The sequence below is a fragment of the Pelophylax lessonae genome, assembly GCF_965119305.1.
Source record: "Pelophylax lessonae genome assembly, chromosome: 5".
In the NCBI taxonomy this organism is placed as follows: domain Eukaryota; kingdom Metazoa; phylum Chordata; class Amphibia; order Anura; family Ranidae; genus Pelophylax; species Pelophylax lessonae.
In genome coordinates this window covers 175,719,908-175,745,052 of record NC_138772.1, presented here as the reverse complement: position 1 = coordinate 175,745,052, position 25,145 = coordinate 175,719,908, and the positions used below count along the sequence as shown (strand labels likewise).

At 40.2% G+C, this 25,145-nt stretch overlaps 1 protein-coding gene across 2 annotated transcripts in view; it reads right to left on the bottom strand.

Moving 5' to 3' along the window:
• The window catches only part of DNAJC13 (DnaJ heat shock protein family (Hsp40) member C13), a 350,519-nt gene that overhangs the window by 55,622 nt on the left and 269,752 nt on the right, over window positions 1–25,145 (bottom strand). For both annotated transcript variants that reach the window (XR_014225354.1, XM_082259499.1), the window contains exons 35-42: window positions 21,944–22,022; window positions 17,182–17,317; window positions 13,492–13,673; window positions 7,892–7,966; window positions 7,296–7,415; window positions 3,151–3,330; window positions 2,873–3,040; window positions 1,732–1,845 (exon numbers count right to left, since the gene is read on the bottom strand). Coding sequence is in view for 1 of the 2 variants with exons in the window: in XM_082259499.1 (XP_082115625.1) it covers window positions 1,732–1,845; window positions 2,873–3,040; window positions 3,151–3,330; window positions 7,296–7,415; window positions 7,892–7,966; window positions 13,492–13,673; window positions 17,182–17,317; window positions 21,944–22,022 (1,054 nt within the window). In the remaining variant the exon portion in view is untranslated. The remainder of the gene's footprint in view (window positions 1–1,731; window positions 1,846–2,872; window positions 3,041–3,150; window positions 3,331–7,295; window positions 7,416–7,891; window positions 7,967–13,491; window positions 13,674–17,181; window positions 17,318–21,943; window positions 22,023–25,145) is intronic.

The following is a 25,145-nucleotide window of genomic DNA, read 5'->3' as shown; positions in this document are numbered from 1 at the left end:
ATGTTATTAGATATGATACATACCTCTCCATAATGAAACGCACAATTATGGATTCACCATATGGAGTAGCACCTACCCTATATACTTACTTACATATCTAGACTTCCCCCTTCGGGGAGAAGACGGAGTGGCAGCAACTCCAGCATTTTATATATATTTTTCCAGCTTTAAATAATTCTTCCGTTGCACGGGATACTCACTGTATTACCATTGAATGATGTACTAAACTTAAAAAACCAAAAGGTGACCGTACACTATACAAATCTGATAGTACAATCTCCTTCAGATCTGCCATCAACTATGCAGTATAAGGGCCTGCCTGATTGGATACAAGCTGAAAGTATTGGTTAGGTCTGTCCTCATATTATAAAGTTTTGATAAATCTAAAAGAGATTGCACAGAAATTGTTCAATCAGTTTGTATAGGGTATGGCAATCGATGATAAAAGTCACAGACCTGTACCTAGCAGGACAAAATTTGCAAAATGATACAGACTAGGGATGAGTTTTGGGGTCTTCCAAACTCACCTCTATCAGCCATGGGCTGTGTCATTTCGTGCCCAGCAGCAAACGTAAACAAAGGGGCAAGATGCTGGTGATATCAGAGCCCTTACATTGATATGCCCATACTTAGTCATTGTCAATCACTGCCTAAATATGGGAATGTGTCCATATAATGGTGCTGACGTCACCAGCATCCTGCCCTTTCTGTTTAAATGGGCTGCAGGTGGGAAAAACCCAGTCCACAGCTGACTGGAGTTAAACCACCTCAGCTCTGGAAGGTTTCACCCCTTTTGTGACCAGGCCATTTTTTGATATTTAGCACAGAGCTATTTTAAATGGTAATTAATGGTCATGCAAGGCTGTACCCAAATGAAATTTATATAATTTTGTTCACACAAATATTTCTTTTGGTGGTATTTTATCACCATTGCGTTTATTATATAAACAAAAAAAATACCAAATATTTTGAAAAGAAAAAAAAATTTTTTCTTTCTGCTATAAAACATATCCAATAAAAAAAATCGAATTTCTTCAGAAATTTTGGCCAAAATGTTTTTTTGCTACATGTCAACAAAATCCCAATCGGTGTATATTAATTGGTTTGGGTGAACGTTATAGTATCTACAAACTATGGTATATATACTGGAATTTTTATTATTTTTTTTTTTTTTTACTACTAATGGCCGTGATCAGCGACTTAAAACGGGACTGTGATAGTGCGGCTGGCAATCTGACACTGATTGGGATCCGCACGCTTGTGCCCAAAAGCCGGAAACAGGCATTGACGTTCCGGTACATCACTGTGCCTTGTATGGGTGGGAGGTGGTAAAAAAAAAAAAAAGACCTTATTTAGGTGCTCGAATAGAGAAGAGTTTGGAGGACATTCAACTCATCTCCAATACAGGCCATGAAAAAACATTGTCTAAATATAGATTTCCATTAGCACTGTTTTTTTCAACTTGAGACATCAAATCTCCCAGCTGATTCTATTAACGTACAATGGAGAGGTCTCTTACCCTCTGTAAGAATTTCCTCAGTTTTTCTGCAAGAAGATGCTGCTTCATCATATATTAAGAGTATGGAGAGCTTTTGAATAATCTATTCTGAACATATAACCTTGCACTATAGACTAGACATTCCTGAGATTGTTTTACCTTCTACATGGCCACTAAAATTGTCTAGAAAATTGTGTGTGTTTAAGATGGTTGTGTGTGCATGTGTGTGTTACCCTTCTTGTCATGCTTTCTTGTTCAGCTTCAAGAAATTCCAGCAGCTCTGCTCTTGTGCCATTGTTCCATATCAGGTAGGGGCTTTCTGTATTACTGTTCAGCATTTTAAGGATCTGAAATTAAAATAAAACATACTTGCATACAAAATGATGTGATGACGCTGTCAAAACTATGCCATAAATATACATTATTTCCGTTAAAGTGGTTGTAAAGGTAACAGGTTTTTTTTTTTTCTTTTACCTTTATGCATTTTAAACATTAAGGTAAAAAAAAAATCTTTCAAAATCTGCTCCCCCAGCACATCCCCTTAAACACTTGAGCCTGATCTTAAAGCAGCTCTGTGCCCCTCTGCATCAGCTCTTCTCTCTTCTCACAGGAGACTTGGCAGCAGCGGGAGCCATTGGCTCCTGCTGCTGACAGTAAACCCTTCTTTGCAGGGAAAGAAAATCCATCACATCCTCGCTGTTCAGGACGGAGCTCTGCATTGTTTACTTGCAGAGCTCCATTCAGCCTTTCTCTCAATGATCAGTGGGTGGCAGCGGACATCCATTGGCCGGCATCCACTGATCGGCTTCTGCTGCAACTAATCACAGTGGGCACCCCCTACCTGGAGGAAGTGCAGAATCATTTTATATTATATATATATATATATATATATATATATATATATATATATACACCCACACATACACACACACACACACACACACACACGTGATTCTGCACAGAATGGCTACCCTGTAGCAGTAAATCTGCAACAGGGTGGTTGGCAAGGGCTTAAATACATATTTCCAAAACATCAACAACAAAGTTCTAAGTTTAGATAAACTCTCTACTTATGACTTCGGCAGCTATGGCAAAAAGCAAAATAATTGCCTATCATTTTCAGAACCAGTGCGACACTAACATAGTACTTTTAAAATGTATTATTGAGCTAATTATAGACATACTGTAAAAATAACGAACGATAATACAAATAAATATTAAAGCAATGCAAGCCAGTTAAAGCAGGATATGTGTCCACAAGTTGTGCTTGTAGAAAATGATGGAAAAGGTGACCTATAACACTCATGTGCAACACAATCTATACAACAATGATGCTTATTAGACATATGCTTCCACAGACGTGCTATATAATACCTCTGCAGGAGAAGACACAGATAACTTCCGAGCAATATAAGGGGTAAGCATCCCAGCTAAGCTTTTCTGTATTGTAGGGTTTTCAGGTGTTGTCAACTCTCCAGGTAAATAACCACCTAATCGGCTAACTGCATGAAGACTGAGCTTGGCGAGACTATTGGCAACTTCCTGTTATACACAAAAACAATAATACACAAATCAGAGCCCAAAAATAAATGCAAAAGAAAAAAAAGTAGAAAACACAAATTTTCTAAATAGGCCACATTATATGAAAGTACCTGTTGATTAGTGTCCTCATTCTTCTGAATTCCACTCTCCTCCAAGGTAAAGTCATAGTTGAAAGGATAAATAAGTAAATGCCACAAAATCCCCGCATGGAACAAGTGTGTCTGAAGAAAGTAATCCACAGCAAAGGAACTAACGCATTCCACTGCCTGGGCTGCTAATCTTTGGACCCTCTGGGAATAAAATCAAATATATATGTATGGTGATTAAAAAGCATATTTCACTGATATTATTGTCGCATAGTAAATTTGCTTCTCAAAAAAAAGCACAATATTTTGCATTTAAGTGGCAGAAATATATTCTATAAAAATGGCAAAACTAAAGTAACAAGAGAAATACCCATAATTCATTATTATTTGAAAACTAATTTAAAGTCCAATTCAACATTTGCATTAAAAAACAAAAATTTTATCTCTCAATGCTCTTTATACTCTGGTCCCGGTTGCACTTATTTGCTATTTAGCAAGTTCATCACACCCATGTCTGCCAATTCACTGATCTGTACACAGTCCCAGAGACAATGTAAGGCAGGCCATACACGGTCAAAATTTCTTTTCTGCAAGCACGTGCGCATATGCTGCTCTAAAATCTGGATATTTATTTTAGCATTGATGGAGACTTTCCAGATGTGCAAGCTGCCCATTCCATACCCACTCATACACCCCCGTACCATCAGGGATGTAGGCTTTTAAACGTAGCACTGATAACAAGCCAGAAGGTAATTTTCCAGAAAACGAGGCGCCCATAGTTGCCAAATAGAACGTCAATTTTTCATTTGTCTGACCACAGAATAGTTTTTTAGTTTGCAACAGACCATTTTAAATGAGCTTTGGCCCAGAGAAGACCGCTGCGTTTCTGCATCATGTTCAGGTATGGCTTCTTCTTTGCATGACAGAGCTTTAGCTTGCATTTTTTGGATGGCGCAACAAACTGTGTTCACAGACAGTGATTTATGGAGGTATTCCTGAGCCCATGCAATGATGTCCATCACAGAATCATGCCTGTATTTAATGCAGTGCTGTCTGAGGGCCTGAACATAAGAGGTTTCCAATATTGTGCTTCAGCCTTGTCCCTTGCACACACAGATTTCTCCAGATTAAAATTTGATGATATTATATATGATGATATATTTACCATTTTTCTGAAATTGTTCGACAATTTGTAGACACAGCTTTTCAGATTGGTGAACCGCTGCCCATCTTTACTTCTAAGAAACTAACCCTCTAAGATGTCTTTTCATGTTACTGATCTGTTGTCAATTTCCGGACTGCCCTCCGCACATTTACTGCGGCAGGCTGGCCCACATTTACTGCGGCTGGCTGCGCGCTCCCGCCCCCACATGGCAGCAGGGATGCCGATGCACTGGGCCAGCAGCCGCGATTGCCGCCGGGCACACGCGATCGCTCCCCGCTGAGAGAGGACGACGGTCCGCTGTTGTAAACACAGCTGACTGTTCTCTCTGAAATAATCAGAGCGCCCGTGATCCTTCTATACAGGATCACAGGTCTCTATGATCATTTCTTAAGTCCCTCCCCCCACAGTTAGTAAAACACTCCCCTAGGCACACATTTAACCCTTTGATCACCCACTAGGTTAACCCCTTCCCTGCCAATGTCATTATTACAGTAACAGTGCATATTTTTCGCAGTGATTACTGTAGTAATGCCGCTGGTCCCCCCAAAAGTAAAAAAACTAAATAAATAAAAAAGGACATAAATCTTTCCACTAGTTTGTAGATGCGACAACTTAACTTTTGCGCAAACCAATCAAAATACGCTTATTGCGCTTTTTTTACCAAAAATATGTAGCAGAAAACAAATTGGCCTAAAAGCATGAAAATTTTTGATTTTTTAATTTTTTTTGGGAATGTTATATAGCAGAGTGTGAAAAACATTGTTTTTTTTTTTTTTTTTTCAGAATTGTCACTCTTTAGTTTATAGAGCAAAAAAAAAAAAAAAAAAATTGCACAGGTGAACAAATACCACCAAAAGAAAGCTCTATTTGTGGGGGGGGGAAAAAGGTTATCAGTGTCGCACAACCGGGCAATTTTCTGTTAAAGTAATGCAATGCTAAATCGCAAAAAATGGCCTGGTCATTAAGGGGGCAAATCCTTCCGGGCCAGAAGTTGCAAGATATTCTTCCAGCTCTTCCTTGTTAGTACCATTTATTTTGCCACCTTTTTGTTGCCCTGTCCCAGCTTTTTTGAGACTTGTTGCTATTCGTTTCAAAATTTAAATTTTTTCTTAACCACCTAAACTAAGGAAGATTTACCCCACCAAAAAAATTCCCAAAAAGCATAAATTGTTTGGTTTGCGCAAAAGGTTTAGCGTCTACAAACTGTTATATATTTATGGAATTTTTATTTTTTACTGGTAATGGCAGCAATCAGCGACTTATAGTGGGACTGCCATATTGCAGCGGACAACTCAGACACTGACACTTTTTGGGGACCAGTGACAACAGTGCTAAAAATATTCACTGCCACTGCCTTTACTAATGACACTGGCTGGGAAGGGGTTATCAGGGGCGATCAAAAGGTTAAACTGTGTTCCTAACCATGTTTTTTCTCACAGTGGGGGGAGGTTATTTTACTATGGAAAGGCATTGATCCATGTTCCTGCTTTGCAGGAACACAGGATCAATGAATAACCTACTGACATAACATCAATCTGCCTTGTTTACATAGGCAGAACACCGTTCTGGCTCTCTGCCTAATGATCAGAGGGTGCCGGCAGACATAGAGCCCATGGTACCCACAGATAAGCTCCCACTGTGTCTAATCACACCGGGAGCGGCGCGCCCCAGACCCAGAAGTGCAAGATCATGTACTAGGTATGTGATCCTGCGTGGTAGAGTTGCCTTGCCGTCGTATATAGGTCAGCAAGAAGTTAAAACGGTACATTTTCCCACTTTAAACATTTGGAAGTTGTTGATTTTTTTATTGTGAATAAAATATGGGTTTATGAGATTTGCAAATCATTGCATTCAGTTTTTATGTAGATTTTATAGTGTCCCAACTTTTTTGGAATTAGGGTTATATGTTTCAGTCTCTTTAGAAGTAAGTAGTATTGAAGCTCATTAAGCCTGGACTGCATGTTTAACCACTTTACGTCTGCCTGCAGTAATATTACTGCGGCAGAGTGGCTCGTTATCGTCTGACGACGTAGTACTACGTCGTCAGACACTCCCCTTTCTCGGCCGTGCGCGCGCCGCCGGAGGCTCGCTCCCGCTGTTTTCAGTCACAGCGGGAGTCGGGCCAGGGGAGGAGCAGTGGCGATCGCCGCCGCTCTTCCCCGATCGTCGGGGATCTAGTGTGGAGATCCGCCTGCTTGTGTAAACACAAGCGGGCGGATCTCCTAAGTGACAGGCAGGGTCAGATTGCAGGGTTCAGCATAGCTGAACCCTGGATCTGTCCTTGTGTCACTCAGTCACCTCCCCCCACACACGTCAGTAAGCACCAGGCATACATTAACCCCTCCCTCTCCAATAAAATTAACCCCTTCCCTGCCAGTGTCATATTTACAGTAACAGTGCATATATATAGCACTGATTACTGCAGTAATGTCACTGGTACCACCAAAAGTGTCAAAAATGTCAGTCAAGGGTCCGATCTGTCCGCCGCAATGTCGCAGTCCCGCAAAAAAAAAAAAAATCGCAGATCGCCGCAATTACGCGTTAAAAAAAAAAAAAACACCAAAAATTACATAAATCTTTCCCTTAGTTAGTAAACGCAATAACTTTTGCGCAAACCAATCAAAATACGCTTATTGTGATTTTTTTTACCAAACATGGGTAGCAGAAAACAAATTGGCCAAAAATTAAAAAAAAAATTGGTTTTTACATCTTTTTTGGGGGGAATTTCATATAAAAAAATGTTAAAAATATTGTTATTTTTTCAAAATAAACGCTTTTTTTTGTTTATAGCGCAAAAAGTAAAAATCACACAGGTGATCAAATACCACCAAAAGAAAGCTCAGTTTGTGGGAAAAAAAGGACCTAAATTTAGTTTGGGTACGGCGTCGCACGACCGCGCAATTGTCAGTTAAAGTCGCACAGCGCCGAAAAAGTGGCCCAGACGTAAGACAGCAAAATGCTCCGGTGGTAAAGTGGTTAATAGGATAAAGCAGTACAGACTCACCTTGCCATAATACAAAACTCTGCAGAGGTCTTTAATGATATTTGGCATCTCTATAATCTTCTCTCTGCATTCTTCAAACTGAGCAGCAACACTGTAACACTTGCATATATGTCCACACACCTGACAAAGAAGGATTTAAAGAGTCAAAGAAACAAACAAAAATACTTGCATCATACAATAAATTAACAATTTCAAAAACATTTTGATACATAATATAGAGCTTTATAGGACTGAAGGTCCTGGAATAAAATATTTAAAACGTTGTTGAAAGGAAGGCATGTATAAGACATCATGACCATATACATTATGAACATTGCAATAATATAAAGCAACTAATATTGGCAGTCTCCAGGCTACTTAAGCCTAAGGCTCCATTCACACCTGGGCACCTGTCACTACAATCGCGAAATGCAGGATTAGGTGCAATTATTTTCAATGGCACTTAAAATGCGGTGCCATGATTGTTCTGAGATTTATTGTGTGGCAAATCGCATTATGTGAAGCTTGTTGCTCAGGTGTGAATGGAGCCTTAGGTAGGCCAAAAATGTGCAATTAGAACATTACAATGAATAGGTTTAGTGTAAATTTTCTGTTACCTGCACAGGCATGTCATCCGGTTTACTTGATCCAGTTAACACTGAAACACAGCGTGAAAAAGCATCTTGTAGTACCTAAAACAATGTTCAAATGCAGTTTATGTTTTATGTTTAAAAGCAGTTTTCATTAACCTTATTTCAGCATCACAGCAATCAAAGACCTGTAACACACTTGTTAGAATCAGATGTCATTTTTAACACATCTATTTTTATTTTTATTTGGCCTAGAATCAGTAATTTAACAGCATGAGGTGGAACAAAAAAATTAAATAGAACAGGAATTTTCAAAACAAGAACTTATGAATAAATTCAAAGCTCCTACAATACCAAGCCATTTTCATTGCTGTGATAGTTTGACTGATAAATACTTTTTCGTGCAACACTGTGTGTCCAAATTCATTTTAGATTATTTATTTTAGAGATCACTTTTTGGTGTAATTTAAAAACCAATGAGGTTAAAAAAAAAAAAGGGATTTTTGACTTACCATAAAATCCATTTCTCTGATGTTTATTGACAGACACAGCACCCACCCCTCTGTGGAGTTATAGTTCTCCCAACACTGCTTGTAACAAAACAGAGTGACTATAATAGGAAGAGGGAGTATACCCCCTGGGACTGCCCATGGGTGTAGCCAGAAGTTTTTTCTGCCTAGTGTCCTACTCCTGTAGGAGGCAGCATAACCCAATGTCAAGAATGACAGGAGCTGTGTTCATCAATGAACGAAAGAGAAAAAAGGTTTCTTTTAGTTTCTTTGCCTTTAAAAACAACCTCACAATCATTGGTGGTCAGAGTGATTTATATCCTTCCAAGTTACCTTTAATTTAAGTTATCCCACAATCAGTGATGGCCAGCAGCACTTTTAACCCCACACCCCTTCCCTCTATAAAGAAAAAAATCCCACGATTATTAGCAGTCAAGGACAACTTCAAACCAACCCTCCCCCCCACCTTAAAAAAATCCCATCATCATTGGTGTTTTGTGGCACTTCTTCCAGGACACATCTACCACGTTCACCTTTGATCTTCTTTTCTGCTGTGTATACTAACATTCAGCCTTTTCACAATGGAGAAAGGTTGTTATATTGTAAATGGAGTGAAGGTTTGTAAACGCTACTAGTTTTTACACTTCTGTAAAGGGCCATTTATAAATGAAACATAGAAAAGTAATGGCAGAAAAAGACTGAGTAGTCCATTGAGTATGTCAATTTTTTTTTCTTTGTTAAATGTATTTTCTGAGAATAGATTTATGTTTAAACCAAGCATGTTTGAAAGCATTGGCTGTTGACTGTCTAGCTACCTCTGCTGGTAGTTTATTCCATGCTTTAACTACCCTTTCAGTAAAATAATACTTTCAAGACTAGTTTTGAACTTTCCTCCAGTTAGTTTGAGGTCATGTCCCTATGTTCTTGATTTTGGTTTTATATTGAAAAAACTGCCCTCCTGAAGCACTATTCACCCCCTTGATGTATTTAAAAGTTTCAATCATGTCTTCCCTTTCCCTTCTTTCCTCCAGACTGTACATATTAAATTCCTGAAGTCGCTCTCAATTGGTTTTATCCCCCAGACCTTTTCACCATTTTTGTTACCCGTCTTTGGACTCGTTCTATTTTATCAATATATTTTTGTAAGTGAGTCTCCAGAACTGGACACAGTATTCTAAATGAGGTCTCACTAAGATCTACATAAAGGAATAAGGACCTCCTTCCTCCTGCTGATGACCCATCCAGGGATGCATCCTAGAATTCGGTTTGCTTCTCCTACTGCTTGGCCACACTGTTTACTCATTTTGCAGTCATCTGAAATAAGTACCCCCAAATCTTTTTCCTCTGTACTGCTAGCCAACACTGTACCCCCATCGCTGTACTCTCTCAGGGGATTTTTATTCCCTAGGTGCATTATTTTTCATTTAGAAACATTTAACTGCAGTCTCCACTGCTTCGATCAATCTTCCAGCAACGCCAAATCATGTTCCATGTTACAGACACCTCCAGGGACATCAACCCTATTACACACCTTTGTATCATCTGCAAAAAGACATACCTTGCCAAACAAATTTTTAGTTAGATCACTTACATACAGATTAAATGGAACAAGACCCAGTACAGAGCCTTGTGGCACACCACTAGTGACTGGTCTACATAGATCGCCTTCTCCAGAGAGGCTACACCAAGAGCACTCTACATAGGGCATACAATCAGGCCCGCTTTCAGAACAGGACTTCCCTATTGTACAAACCCAATCTTACCCCTCCCAACCCTACGGTCAGACTCGCAACACAGTTTTCTAGTCATCAGGGGATCCTCAGAAATATATTAAATTGACATTGGCATATGTTGCAAGAGGACCCCATTATTCGAAAACATATAAGTAATGCTCCACAAACAACTTTTAAACGGACAACATCACTACGTGATCGTCTAAAAAAGAGTTTCTATCAACCCTCCAAATCTCCCCCTCCGAAATCTCGTGGTACATACAAATGCCGTCAGTGCGCATTGTGCCCATGGGTGGCAGAAGGTACTAAATTTCGCTTACCCAATGGTGAGGATTTGATTCCTACCTTTAGGGTGGACTGCAACACCCAGGGGTTTATCTACCTCATGTATTGCGACTGCAGTGTTTTTTACGTGAGGAAAACGATACGCCAATTCAGGTGCCGTATTAATGACCACATCTACTATTCCTCCAAAGGTAAAATGATTACCCCAGTCACGAGACATCTTCACCTTTATCATAGGTTTAATACCAAATATGCTCATTTTTTCGTACTCGAGGTTATACCACAAGACCCTAGCGGGGGGGGGGATTGGAATCGGCGCATTCTCCAGAGAGAATCTCTCTGGATTGAGTGGCTTAATGCCACCTGCCGCCCAGGCTTAAATGAAACTCAATCATTTAAATCATTCCTTTAAAAAGGCTTATTGTGGATCTTTGTCTAGTTATTTTTATTATTATGATTTTCATTATCATTCCATATCCCTTTCAGTACTTTTTATGGTGTCATCAGTTTTTTTTCTCCCCCCCCCCCCTCCTCCCCTTTCCCTTTTTTCTTTCCTTTATTATTTCTTTCTCATTCTTCACTTTGACTCATAACCCCCATTAAGTGGAATCTTTCTACTGCTTATATTATACATAAATGATTGTTATTACTGTTCTGCCTATTTTACATTACATGACCATTATGGGTATATCCTTATGGCATTTATGCCTTCTGGCTGTACCTCTATGCTCATTCACATTTCCAGTTTATTACCCCTTTGATTACATTATGCACCCTGGTATTGAGGGTGTATTCTTGGGTTATTCCATGCGGTGGCGCTGTCATGTCCCAGTCTATGTGGCGGAGTGCTTATGGGATCTCTGTGCGGCCAGGTGGCCACGCACGGCATCCCGCCCATTGGGTGGTGCTGTGCGTGGCGTTGGGAGTCGGCTGGGTCTCTTTTTGGTGACCTCTCCGCTTTCCTTCCATCCTGCGTCACGTGATTTCCGGGCGTGGGTGTCCTTCCTCGCGTCCGCTTCTCGCGCATGAGCACCGGCCGAGGCGGTTTGACGTCACTTCCTGTGACTCATCGCCCGGGACTCGAGGACCATTTAAAAAGGGCACACTACAAGCCCTCTCTATGGTGGTTTGTCCCCATCCAGGGGAGATGTCGGCTGATACTCTGAGTCTCTCATTCTGATGCCCCTGCCTGGGTAAGCACTATTTCATTTTTAACCATTTTGGTCGTTTTGCCAGTAGTATGACTCACCCTCTGTGTAACCTTCTGGTATGCTGAATTAACCCCTGGCCATCTATATACTTTTTATACCAGAGGGATCCTTCATACTTTAGCATACTTACATTCTATTTCTATCTGGCTATTTGTCGCTTGTGGTCAGTGCATCTTCAGCAGCTTAACCGGCTACTTTTTATTTCTTTTTGAATAAATGGATTTGCGGGCTTCTATTGTCCTACTAACCTATCTGCATTTCCATCACTGTTTCTTTTTCCACATTACAATATCACCCTGGTACTTCTTCTGCTCTTGTGGTGTGGGCTAGCTTTCTGTTGTTACTGTCCCCTTGTTTTTGGGAATGTTGAACTATCTGCATGCACTTGGGTGTCGCTTCCTATGTGCTTGGGCTACTTCACATACCATTACCCATACACCTTTCCAGGTGGGGCCCTTTTAGTTCTCTGGTTTTGTATATCTCCTTTATACCTTACTTATAACAATTAACATTTCAGATCCTATAACTACCCTTTTATGTCTTGTTTAGACATACGCATTACCTGCCTTGGCTCTTATTGGCATTGTTTATTAGACTCATCACAGCACACTCCCTCCTTATGATTTATATTGTTTTTTATCTTTTCTTGCACCCTTACATGGGCGCGAGTTTACTGTGAATCGTCACACGCCTCTATGTGGGTACGTATACCTTTATTATGTATTAGAAATGTTGCTCTAGTCCCCACATTGCTCCCTCCATGCTGCCTGCCTCCATGACTGTTACTTTGTACAGTACCTCTCGCTGGTTTATTCCCTAGAATAAAAATCCTCTCTTTGTGTTTTATTGTACTTTTTTTGATTGACTCTGCCAATAGTTATATATTAAATTTTTCTAGTCATTCCATGTATTTTATGTAACAATTTACAATGAAATTATGTTATCTCTGTTCAATACATCAAGAATGTTGATAATTGCATACAAATGATTTGTGAATAATACTGGATTATTCTGTCATACAGAGTCTTGTACACCAGTAGCTCCAGAAGAAGCTTGATCTTTCAAGAGAAACATGTAGGGCATCTGGCTACATGAATTTTCCATCGCTCCAGGATCGCATGAACTGCACTCAGGGACAGCAGTAGCCTTTTTCTGGCACCGTCTTTGTGACTCCCAGGATGTGATGTACATTATTATTATTTCTCTATCACTATTTTGTGATATGTAATAATTCACCATACCACTGATGTTTAATGATGCCTGTAATGTCAAGTTACACTTAGGCATTATTTTCCATGTATTGTATGTTTATGCGCATTTTTTTGTCTATGTGGGTTTTTGCCCTGTTCTTGTTTTTAATTGTCGATCAATAAAAAAGTTTTTTACTCTAAACTCTTATCTGTGCCTATAAAGTCCACTTATCTCCTTCCAATTTTTGATACATAGCCAATGAACCACCCAAGGGTTAAGTCCTAGCTTGTACCATTTTGTATTAGATCATTATGTGGAACTGTATAAAATGCCTTGCTGAAATCAAGATATGCACTATTTACATCACCACCCCGGTCCAAAACATTGGTAATATAGTCAAAAAATGTAATCAAATTCGTCTGACATGATCTGCCCTAAGTAAAGTCATTAACTTGACTACAACTAATTTTAAACTCACTGGCCTGCAACTGCCAGCTTCATCCTTGCTGCCCTTTTTGTGGATAGGTACAATATTAGCCATCTGCCAGTCATGGGGAACCTCTCTTGTTAGAAGAAACTGATTAAAAAGATGGCAATCCAGAAACACACCCCCCCCCCCCCCCCCATCGTTTTTCTACAATACAGCAGTGCTGAGGTGGTTAACTGATTAAGTTTACAGCTGAAAAATAATATTGTACCTCTATGCCATTTTCCCTCCTAAGTTCTTCTGCATTAAGGGCTGAACAGTTGACGGTGTGAAACGCCAGTTCAGTGGCAGCCGGCAACAGAGACAGCTTAGAGAAGAGTTGGTCATCAGAATTCTCCCTGGTGATGGTTTTGATGAGCATGGGATAGCCAGCGTATTTGTAAGGCTGCAGGTCTAATAAAAGTGAAAAGTACATTTTTTTTTAACAAATTTTAAATTTTTACAATGTTTTATAGTATGTATAACATAAAAGACCGAAAAAAAGGTAAAAATACTACTGATATGCAAGAGAACTTTTAACAGCTTAAAAACCCCAATCTACTTAAGACAGTAATAAACCCAAAAGCAAACATATAGCAGCTTACCAATACTTAGATATTATCACTGTTTTTAGGCTTGCTTTGTTCTATTTTCTCTGATGATTCAGCCTGCAAGTAGTTGTTTTTCAAGTGCACAAGCTCTCCAGCAGAATTTATTATTTTAAATGGATGAGACGAACCACTTAAAACCGGCAGGAGTAATTAAAATGATCAGCTTTTTTTATTCATACAACACCCTTACACTAAAAGGGAAAACACTGTTTGCTGTACCTATGCATGAAGCATGAGATTAGGTTTGTCTTCAATTTGATAGTGTAACTAAATATGGCAATATATTTACCACTCCCCCCACCGAGACTGACACAGCAGCTGTCTGCTGTGCATCCTGTGCTCATTCATCCAGAGTTGTGTCTCACGAATACAGGAGGTGTGTTACTGGCCAGAACACTAGGTGAAAACAGAGAGGAAAAAAGCCAAAGAAAAGAAAAACGAAGGCAGCCAACACATCTAATGCCTGGTAAGCTGCCATGTAATACATTTTTGGTTTTGAGTTTAATGCCGCTTTAACTTTTTTCCAAAAGTTACATATAGAAAATGCTAAGAATGATAATGTTCTAATTGCTTGTGCGGTCAATGGAACTGTCAAGCCATAAATTAGCTTCAATTTAGCTTGAAAACTGATCCCATGTGCAGCACCATGGCAACTGCAGATCAAACAGACAGCCAAGATAGCCGATGCTTTGGATGTAAAGGATAAGAAGATGTAGTTCTACTTTAAGTAAACACTGACAATGCTCAAGGCTATCAAATGTCCACATTTTGGCAAAAGGACTCCAAATGGATCGTTTGCAGTTTTATTCAGCTAAGGGATACTTAAAGTGAGCCTAATGTCCATCACTATGTATAAACTAACATTGCTACTGGAGTTCAAGAGCCTAGTGGCACTTGGAAGTGGCTGAATATATCTTCAAATTAGTTCTTCTGAGCCAAGGAGGAACCTGGATCGTAGACACAAAGCTGTAAACAGAGCCTGCACCTTTCATCAAATTTAAAACAAGCCCTGAATGCTAGGGTCCACCCTTCACTATTAAACCTTTTTTAATAAATAACAAAGGCTCTAGCCTAAATGCCAGGAAGGGTAGAACTTGAACTGACTGTCATGAGGAAGTATGAGGACTGCTATTGCCGTTCTTCTGAAAATGCTAGTTACCTGGCTGTGTGACTTAAAGTGGAGCTAACCCCTTCAAATTAACGGTTTCCCAAAACAGTCACATTCAAGGAATGCTGTTAATATTTGTCACAGTTGCTTGTGCTCTCAACTAAACATCAAACAGAGACTAGCTAAGATGGCGGCTTTCATGGCAGTTAAAGTGTTACTAAACCCAGGACCCTGCATTCACTATATCTGGTCTCCCACAGTACACAGAACATGGAAATGCAATATTTTTAGTAAATATAAACTGCTAAATACTTTTTCTCATCAGCAGTATATAGCAGTCTTGTGACCTCTATCAGTGTCTGGCGGAGCACTGGTTAAAGATTGTAGATGGAGTTTTCATACTGCACTGGCTGTCCTATCAGGATGCAGTACCCCTGACCCTCTGTCTGGACAGTGCTGATTGGCCCTGTGCTGATCATATGCACTTTCTTAAGAAGAACAAAAAAAACAAAACCTCTCTAGCAATACACATCAAACTGGGCATGTGCAGCCTGACTGCAGTAACTCCGTCTTATCCAGACATGTTTTGGGGACTGTGGAAAAAGGGGAGGATCTGTGCATACAAGATCAAACAGCCTTTTTACACAATGCAGAGGATTAACCCCTTAGGATTCAGTGAGTATAACCAGCATGCTTTACTGCATATACAGACTGATTTTACTGTTGTGGGTTTATTAGCACTTTAAGTTCCGCTTTAAGCACTTTTAAATCACAGACCGAGAAAAATTATGCTTTAAATTAGCATCAGAAAATCATATTTTAATACTTAATCCCGGTCAGACACGATTAAAGCAAAATAAAATGACAGCCAGGAAACTAGCATTCCCAATGGAGAGTTCTTCATTGGCAGCATTCCTTTAATATCGTCCAGGGCGGAGGTCTAGTTCCTATGTACACTAGGCAAAGGACTCTCACCTTGCACAAATAGATACAAAGACACTTTTTTTTTTCATTTGCTTAAAGTGGAACTTTAGGTAGTAAATAAAAATGGGTGAACAGACAAGATTTTGAAAGCAGAGGGAGATGCTTTACCTCCTCTGCATTAAAATGACATACCTGCCTGTATGCCCCTGTACAGTGAGCTGAGCATGCCAGCGGCAAGCTCCAGGTTGTCACATCGCTATAGCGGAGGTGGGTATAGTTCCGCTTTAAAGGGTATTTGAAATTAAAGGTTGATTTGTTGCCAAGCTCACTGAAATTTTTCTTTGCAGAACCTGTGAAGGGATTTCTTTAGTGTAGTTACCAGTTAAAATTAAAACAACTTTAATGGCATCCCAGTCTTAGTCCGTAGGGTTCAATATTGAGTTGGCCCACCCCTTGCAGCTATAACAGCTTCAACCCTTCTTGGAAGACTGTCCAGGTGGTTCAGGAGTGTGTATGGGAATGTTTGACCATTCTTCCAGAAGTGCATTTGTGAGGTCAGGCATGTCTTTATGATGTGAATGAGAAGGCCTGGTTCGCAGTCGCCTCAACAAGTCATCCAAAAGGTGTTCTATTGGGTTGAGCTCAGGACTCTGTGCAGGCCAGTCATGTTCCACCCCAAACTCACTCATCCATGTCTTCAAGGACCTTGTTTGTGCACTGGTATGCAGTCATGTTGGAACAGGAAGGGGCCATCCCCTAACTGTTCCATAAAGCTGGGAGCATGAAATTGTCCAAAATGTCTTGGTATGCTGACGCCTTAGGAGTTCACCTCACTGGAATCAAGGGGCTAAGCACAACCTCTGAAAAACAACTCAACAACAAAATCCTCCCACCAAATGATTTGGACCAGTGCACAAAGCAAAGTCTATAAAGACATGGATAATCTTTGGGATGAATTCAAGCGGAAACTGCGAGCCAGGCCTTCTCGGACAGCTCAGTGCCTGACCTCACAAACGTTCTTCTGAAAGAATGATCAAGCATTCCCATAGACACACTCCTAAACTTTGTGGACAGTCTTCCCAGAAGAGTTGAAGCTGTTATAGCTGCAAAGAGTGGGCCAACTGGTCAATACTGAACCCTACAGAATACTACTGGGATGCCATTAAAGTTCATGTGCCTGTAAAGGCAGGCATCCCAATAGTTTTGGTATTAGAGTATGTATATATAGACACACACACATTTGGCATCTATATTTAACAAATTAGATACAGAATTTTACCTTCCTTGTGCCTTTTGAAAAGTATGCTCTGAGTTTTAAGAATTAATATGATATTTTCTGGGTCTGGTCCATCCACAATTTTGGCTGACTTTGTACACAGGAACTCATAAGCTTTATTAACTTTTTCAAACATGTCCTGCAAAAAATAAATAAAAAATAATTGCATATACTCCAATAGACTTTTAAACACATTCTGCAAAACATACGATTTTTTAAAAAGGCAGTCAGTTAATGTAAACCAATTGTTAGGTTTTTATTTTTAGGACATTTACAGTGGAACCATTAAAATCTTTGTCATAAATTAGTTTTTTAACATCTTTTTTAATACTATGTTTACAAAAAACTTGTTTTTATATCTGAAAAGTAGCAAGCTTGACAAGAATTCTAACCTGATCAATCTTCTCTCCAATTGCAACTTCTACAAGTGAGGCCATCACTTCCTGCAGCAGTAATCTCATATCTGATTGCCTTAAAGCAGAACTAAACCCATCAATTCAACTATTTCACACTAAAGTTCCTTTTAAGGCATGTTGTGAGTGATAACCGTCGCAACTACTTGTGCTCTCAACCGAACTGTTAAGCTTACAAATGGTTGAAAATAATTGATCACAGATGCAGCACCATCACAACTGCAGGTCACGCAGCGGCTAAGATGGCAGCATCCTCGGCTCTTGAGGATAGGGGGTTTAGTTCTGCTTTAAGAATATTACGCAAACATTGCAAGAAGCTGCATACAAATCGGACAACTTAATACTGTTTAAATGTAAAGGCTATTCTTAAAAAGTGTAGCTAAGATTACAAACATAAAAATCAGCACAAGGTAAAATTTCATTCACACACTCAAGAGAACCTCATTAAATAGCCACTGCAGGCACTGTTCGAGTGCCCGGTAGAGGGGACATTGAAATACACAAAAAGACTTATAGCCTTTATATTTATAGCAGCCATGGTCTCCATAACCAGGCCTTGGAAATCCCCCATAGTTCCCTTCAACCTACTAAGGTCCAAATGATCTCGGATAATTGTAAACGAGCGCCTATCGCCGAATCTGATTGATAAACTTGTAATCCTAGACTCTGACCTGTCCTTTTAGCCCCAAATCCAATCATTGTCAAAAGCTTGTAGACTTCACCTCCGCAACATCTCTAAAATTCGCTCCTTTTTAACAACTGAAACCACCAAGCTACTCATTCACTCCCTTGTTATTTCTCACCTTGACTATTGCAACTCCCTTCTCATAGGCCTACCACTCCATAGGCTATCCCCTCTTCAGCCTATCATGAATGCTGCTGCCAGGCTTGTCCATCTTACCAACCGATCAGTGTCTGCCTCCCCTCTCTGCCAATCTCTACACTGGCTCCCGATTGCCCAGCGAATTAAATTCAAAATACTAACCACAACATACAAAGCCATTCACAACTCTGCCCTGAGCTAAATTACCAATCTTGTCTCCAAATATCAACTAAACCATCCTCTCTGCTCCTCTCAAGACCCCTCGTCTCCTCCTCCCATGCTCGTCCCCAGGATTTCTCCAGGGCCAGTCTCCTCCTCCCATGCTCGTCTCCAGGATTTCTCCAGGGCCTCTCCCATCCTCTGGAACGCTCTACCTAAACCTGTACGGCTATCTCCTACTCTAGCTGCTTTCAGGCGATCCCTGAAAACTCATCTCTTCAGGGAAGCCTATCACACCGCCAACTAATCTTCCATCAGCTCATTCCCTACTGTTACATCCTGTTGTAACACCTGCCCCACCCCATTAGATTTTAAGCTCCTTTGAGCAGGGCCCTCCTAATCCTCTTGCATTTTATTGTATTGTAACTGTATGGTCTCCTTTTTATATTGTAAAGCGCTGCATAAACTGCTGGCACTATATAAATCCTGAATAATCATAATAATAAACTTGTCTTGTTCGATAAGATTGGGACCCCCGGATTAAATATCTGTCAGGTGCCCTATGAGACAGGCATGCCATGGACTGTTTATTTTATTTATTTATTTTCTCCTTTCCTCTCTGGGGTAAGGTGCACCCCTCCATGTTTTTTTTTTCCTTTCCCCTCTTGTACTTTGTATCCTTTCTCTCCTTTTATCCCCTCTAATTCTTCCTCCTTATTTTCCCTTTTATGGGCATATATAACTGGGGTATTCATGACTACCTGAGAGTTAAGACTGGCTAGTACTTCAAACAGGTGTAGCGGGTTCTTGATAGTTTAGTGAAAAATCTTTTTTTTTTTTCTCTATGTTGTTCTACACTTACAGAATTCTGTGAATTACTAGACTTTCTACTCACAGGTCCTGATTATCTCAGAGGTGTGGGAGGTGACATGAAGAGTCATTATGTATAATCATCGTTAAATGCCAATTTCCTCCTTTATATTGTGTTTTCTTTATGATGATTCATAACTTCATAACGTGGATAGCGATATATTATGTTTAATGATGCTATGTACTCCTAAATGTCGCAAAGATTTGTACCCTGGTCTACGGCGAACAAATGTTTATTGTCCTAATGGCAAATGCTGGTTTGTATACTTTAAAAAATTCTGAATAAAAACCATTGAAAATGAAAAATCAGCACATGGGATATAACTTGGTATGATGTGTCCCTTATGTTGGTTCTTCTTGTCTCAGGAAAAAAATCTTTCCTCTGTGCCCCCTTCCAATAATCTCACTGTACAGTGGGGGTTATTACAGCTAAAGGGGCTATCAAGAGCGCACAGGAAGAGGGCCTGAAAATGTCCCCCTTTCCTGTCTGATCTGCCATTCATAGAAGCTGTAATACAATCAATGACACAGCACCTGTGAATGGAGGGGCAGAGCTATCAATTATCTGCCCATCCCCCATCCAGAGATCCTGTGTCATTCATAGACGCTACAGTACAGCTTCTATGAATAGTACATCCGGCAAGATAGGGCAGGCAAAGTCGTGCTCTCTCAATAAGGGTTCCTGACAGCCCATTAGCTTTGTTAACCCTAACTGCAGCAAAAGATTACAGTGGTATGGGTGGGATAGAATAGAGGAAGATTTCTCCTGAAACAAGAGGAATCTACACAAAGGACACATCTTACTAAATGGAATTTATGTCCCTTGTAAAGATTTTTTTCATGTTTGTAATTTTAGCTACACTTATTTAACAACTTGTGGACCTTGGGCATACAAGAAACACCCCAAAAAAAGGTAAAGAATTACTTTGGACATATCTTGTATGCCCAGGTCTTCAACCTTTACTGCAACAGCTCTTCTGGTATAATTGGGAAGACTCTTCTCACTCTGTCTTAGAGCCAGTGCAGTGGCTCCTGTAAATATGAAGCATCCAAGCCGATAAATATGCTATAACAATATACTTGTTGCAATGTGTTTAGACTAGTTCACCTGTGTGTGTGTGTATATATATATATATATATATATATATATATATATATATATATATATATATATATATATATATATATATAACATATATATATATACATATACACATATACATATACACACACACACACACACACACACATCATTCCTCGGCCACTTTATTAGATACACCTGTTCAATTGCTTGATAACACAAACTGCTAATCAGCCAATCACATGGCAGCAACTCAATGCATTTAGGCATCTAGATGTGGTAAAGATGACTTGCTGAAGTTCAAACAGAGCATCGTAATGGGGAAGAAAGGGGATTTAAAGGCATTGTAAAGTCAGAAGGTTTTTTATTTGAATGCATTCTTTGCATTAAGCTAAAAAGTCTTCTGTGTGCAGCAGCCCCCCTCAGCCCCCCCCCTAATATGTACCTGAGGTCCCTATTTGTCCAGCGATGTCCACGGTGTCTCAGCCATCTGAGATTCTCCCTCCTGATTGGCTGGGACACAGCAGCAGCGGCATCATTGCCTGCCGCTGCGGTCAACAAAGTCATCTAGCCAATCAGGAGAGAGAGTGGCAGGGCCGGGGCAGGGCTCTATGTCTGAATCGACACAGGGAGCTGTGACTCGGCTCAGGTGCACCCACAGCAAGTCTGTTTGTTCGTTTTTCGTCCAGTTGATGGGCACAAATAGAAAATCGGTTTTAACTTTTCAGAGCTGAAAAATCGAAGGAACAGTTTGGAAAATTCTGCCGAACGAATGATAAATTGAAAGGTTAATGCGTTTCCTGTACGAACTGTTTGCACTAGGCATATAGGACTAAAAGAATGAAAAACGGATTCAATCGATCAAAATTTGGTCATCACATGATGACACGATTGTCTGCTCTCACAGCCGAGTGTTCCTTTATCGAAAATGAGTTCAAACGATTTTTCGTATAGTGTATGGCCAGCATAAGGATGAGTTTCCGTGAAGGAGAAAAAGGTTCATCACCTTCAGACACTAGCACAAAACTGAAGAATCAGAGTGGGGTGGGGTTACAGGAAAGGCACGAAGGGGCATATACCTTAAAGCTTTGCCAGTGTCTAATTACCTGAAGATACACACCTACATGGTGTATGAATATCTGAGTGTGTCCTGTACACTTAAGATAAGATTTTAAATGAACTTATTTTTTCTTTAAATATAATAGAAAATGAACATTTTTTGAAGAAAAATTGATACTTCTATAACTTCAGTACCAAAAGTAATCACAAAGTTATAGCTCATTAAATTGATTTATAGCTGAAATGTAAAAACTGCCATGGTCCATAAGAAATAAACAAGTACGAGGGCGGAAGTAGTCAAGATAGGTTAGCAGTATAGACGTTTTATACCAGATGCAGGAGGTCAAAATAAATACAAACCCTTCCTTCAGGATTCTTGTCTGGATGATATTTCTGTGCAAGTCTAAAGTAGGCTTTCCTGATTTTGCTCTCATCTTGCCTAGAACAAAAAAAGTGTTAACATGTATATAAGGGTATTTTATTATTTTAAATGTGTCAATCATTTTACAGAGCATACTAAAGCAGCTGAGCCATTTAAAGAATAATTTCACTGATGTGATAAATGAATTTGTTATGCTTTATTTAATGTGTGATATCTACAATATATCCACGCACTGAACTATTGTTGGAGGGATTTGAAGGAAGTCCAAGTAAATCTCCCCAATTGGAACACAGAAAGCAATAAAGACGCGACAGAGTATCTTATTCATCCCTGCTCTATCCATAAACAAAAAAAATAGGATTTTTGACTTACCGTAAAATCCATTTTTTCTGATGTTCAATGACGAACACAGCTCCTGATATTCATAACCATTGGCTTATTCTGCCCCCTACAGGAGTAGGACACTAGGCTACACCCTTGGGCAGTCCCAGTGGGTATACTCCCTCTCTCTGCTATAGCCATTATATATGAATATAGAATTCTAACTCCACAGAGGGGTGGGTGCTGTGTCCATCAATGAACATCAAAGAAATGGATTTTACAGTACGGTCAGGTCCATAAATGTTGGGACATCGACGTAATTCTAGTCTTTTTGGCTCTATAATGGATTTGAAATGAAACAATCAAGATGTGCTTTAACTGCAGACTTTCAGCTTTAATTTGAGGGTATTTACATCCAAATCAGGTGAAAGATGTAGGAATTATAACAGTTTGTATATGTGCCTCCCGCTTTTTAAGGGACCAAAAGTAATGGGACAATTGGCTGCTCAGCTGTTCCATGGCCAGGTGTGTGTTATTCCCTCATTATCCCATTTACAAGGAGCAGATAAAAGGACCACAGTTCATTTTAAGTGTGCTATTTGCATTTGAAATCTGTTGCTGTCAACTCTCAATATGAGATCCAAAGAGCTGTCACTATAAGTGAAGCAAGCCATCATTAGGCTGAAAAAAACAAAACAAACCCATCAGAGAGATAGCAAAAACATTAGGTGTGGCCAAACCAACTGTTTGGAACATCCTTAAAAAGAAAGAACGCACCGGTTAGCTCAGCAACACCAAAAGACCCGGAAGACCACGGAAAACAACTGTGGTGGATGAGCGAAGAATTCTTTCCTTGGTGAAGAAAACCCCCTTCATAACAGTTGGCCAGATCAAGAACACTCTCCAGGAGGTAGGTGTATGTGTGTCAAAGTCAACAATCAAGAGAAGACTTCACCACATACAGTGAGTGAATACAGAGGGTTCACCACAAGATGTAAACCATTGGTGAGTCTCAAAAACAGGAAGGCCAGATTAGAGTTTGCCAAACAAAATCTAAAAAAGCCTTCACAGTTCTGGAACAACATCCTATGGACAGATGAGACCAAGATCAATTTGTACCAGAGTGATGGGAAGAGAAGAGTATGGAGAAGAAAAGGAACTGCTCATGATCCAAAGCATACCACCGTGGGCATGTATGGCTGCCTAAGGAACTGGTTCTCTTGTATTTATTGATGATGTGACTGCTGACAAAAGCCGCAGGATGAATCCTGAAGTATTTCGAGCAATATTATCTGCTCATATTCAGCCAAATGCTTCAGAACTCATTGGACGGCGCTTCACAGTGCAGATGGACAATGACCCGAAGCATACTGCGAAAGCAACCAAAGAGTTTTTTTAAGAGAAAGAAGTGGAATGTTATGCAATGGCCAAGTCAATCACCTGACCCGAATCCGATTGAGCATGCATTTCACTTGCTGAAGACAAAACTGAAGGGAAAATGCCCCAAGAACAAGCAAGAACTGAAAACAGGGTTTGCAACCAAGTATTAAAAAGTGAAAGTTTGATTTATGATTGTTAATCTGTCCCATTACTTCTGGTCCCTTAAAAAGTGGGAGGCACACATACAAACTGTTGTAATTCCTACACCTTTCACCTGATTTGGATGTAACTACCCTCAAATTAAAGCTGAAAGTCTGCAGTTAAAGCACATCTTGTTTGTTTCATTTCAAATCCATTGTGGTGGTGTATAGAGCCAAAAAGATTAGAATTGTGTCGATGTCACAATATTTATGGACCCAAGTCAAAAATCCCATTTTCTCTTTCGTTCATTGACGGACACAGCTCCTCATATTCATAACCATTAGGACGTCCCAAAGCGGTGTTCAACATGAGGGGTGGGAACAACAAAAAAAATTCCTAAGGCTAAATATTAGCCAACCAGGCAACAGGAGCTCAACCAAACAACTGGAGCCCACCTGAAAAAAACAACACACCCTCAAAGAGGATCCGGTCCTCTTAAACAGCAGCCTGCAAAACTTTGCAGCCAAAAGAAGCATCCACAGATGCCAACACATCCACTTTATAAAACTTGGTATAAGTGTGCACCGACGACCAGGTGGCCACCTTGCAAACCTAAGTCACTGATGCCTGATGACGAAAAGCCCAGGAGGCACTAAGCACCCTAGTAGAGTGCGCCTTGGCAGGGAAATGAGGAACCTGACCCCTGATGGAGAAGGCCTGAACCACCGTCTGTCTGATCCATCTGGAAATGGTCGCAGAGGAAGGGGACAACCATTTTCCATCCATGAGCACAAAAAGAGAATCTGGCTTCCTGAAAGATTTCATAGCTGCTAGGTACACCCTAATTGCCCGGACCACATCCAAGGCATGCAAGGCAATTTCCTTCGGATGTTTAGGCCTGGGACACAGGGAAGGCAACATAATGTTTTTCTTCCAAAGGCTGTCTCTGATTTTCATTTGAGTGAATGACGTTAAGGGGTGAAGAACCACCTTATCCCTGTGAATCACCAGGCAAAGTATACGACAGGATAACACCGCCAGTTATGACACCCTGCGCACAGAAGTCATAGCCACTAAAAAGGCCACCTTCTGGGACAGCATAAGCAGGGGAATGTCCTGCATATTTTCAAAGGGAGGCTTCTGTAGTGCTGAAAGCACCAAATTAAGATCCCAAGGCAGCAACAGAGCCCGCACTGGAGGAACCAAATGTCGAGCACCCTGAAGAGAGATATGCACCAGGGAGTGTGTGGCCAAAGGTCGTTGGAAGAAGACAGCAAAAACGGACACCTGGCCCTTGATGGTACTCAAGGCCAATTTCTGTTCAACCCCCCGTTGATG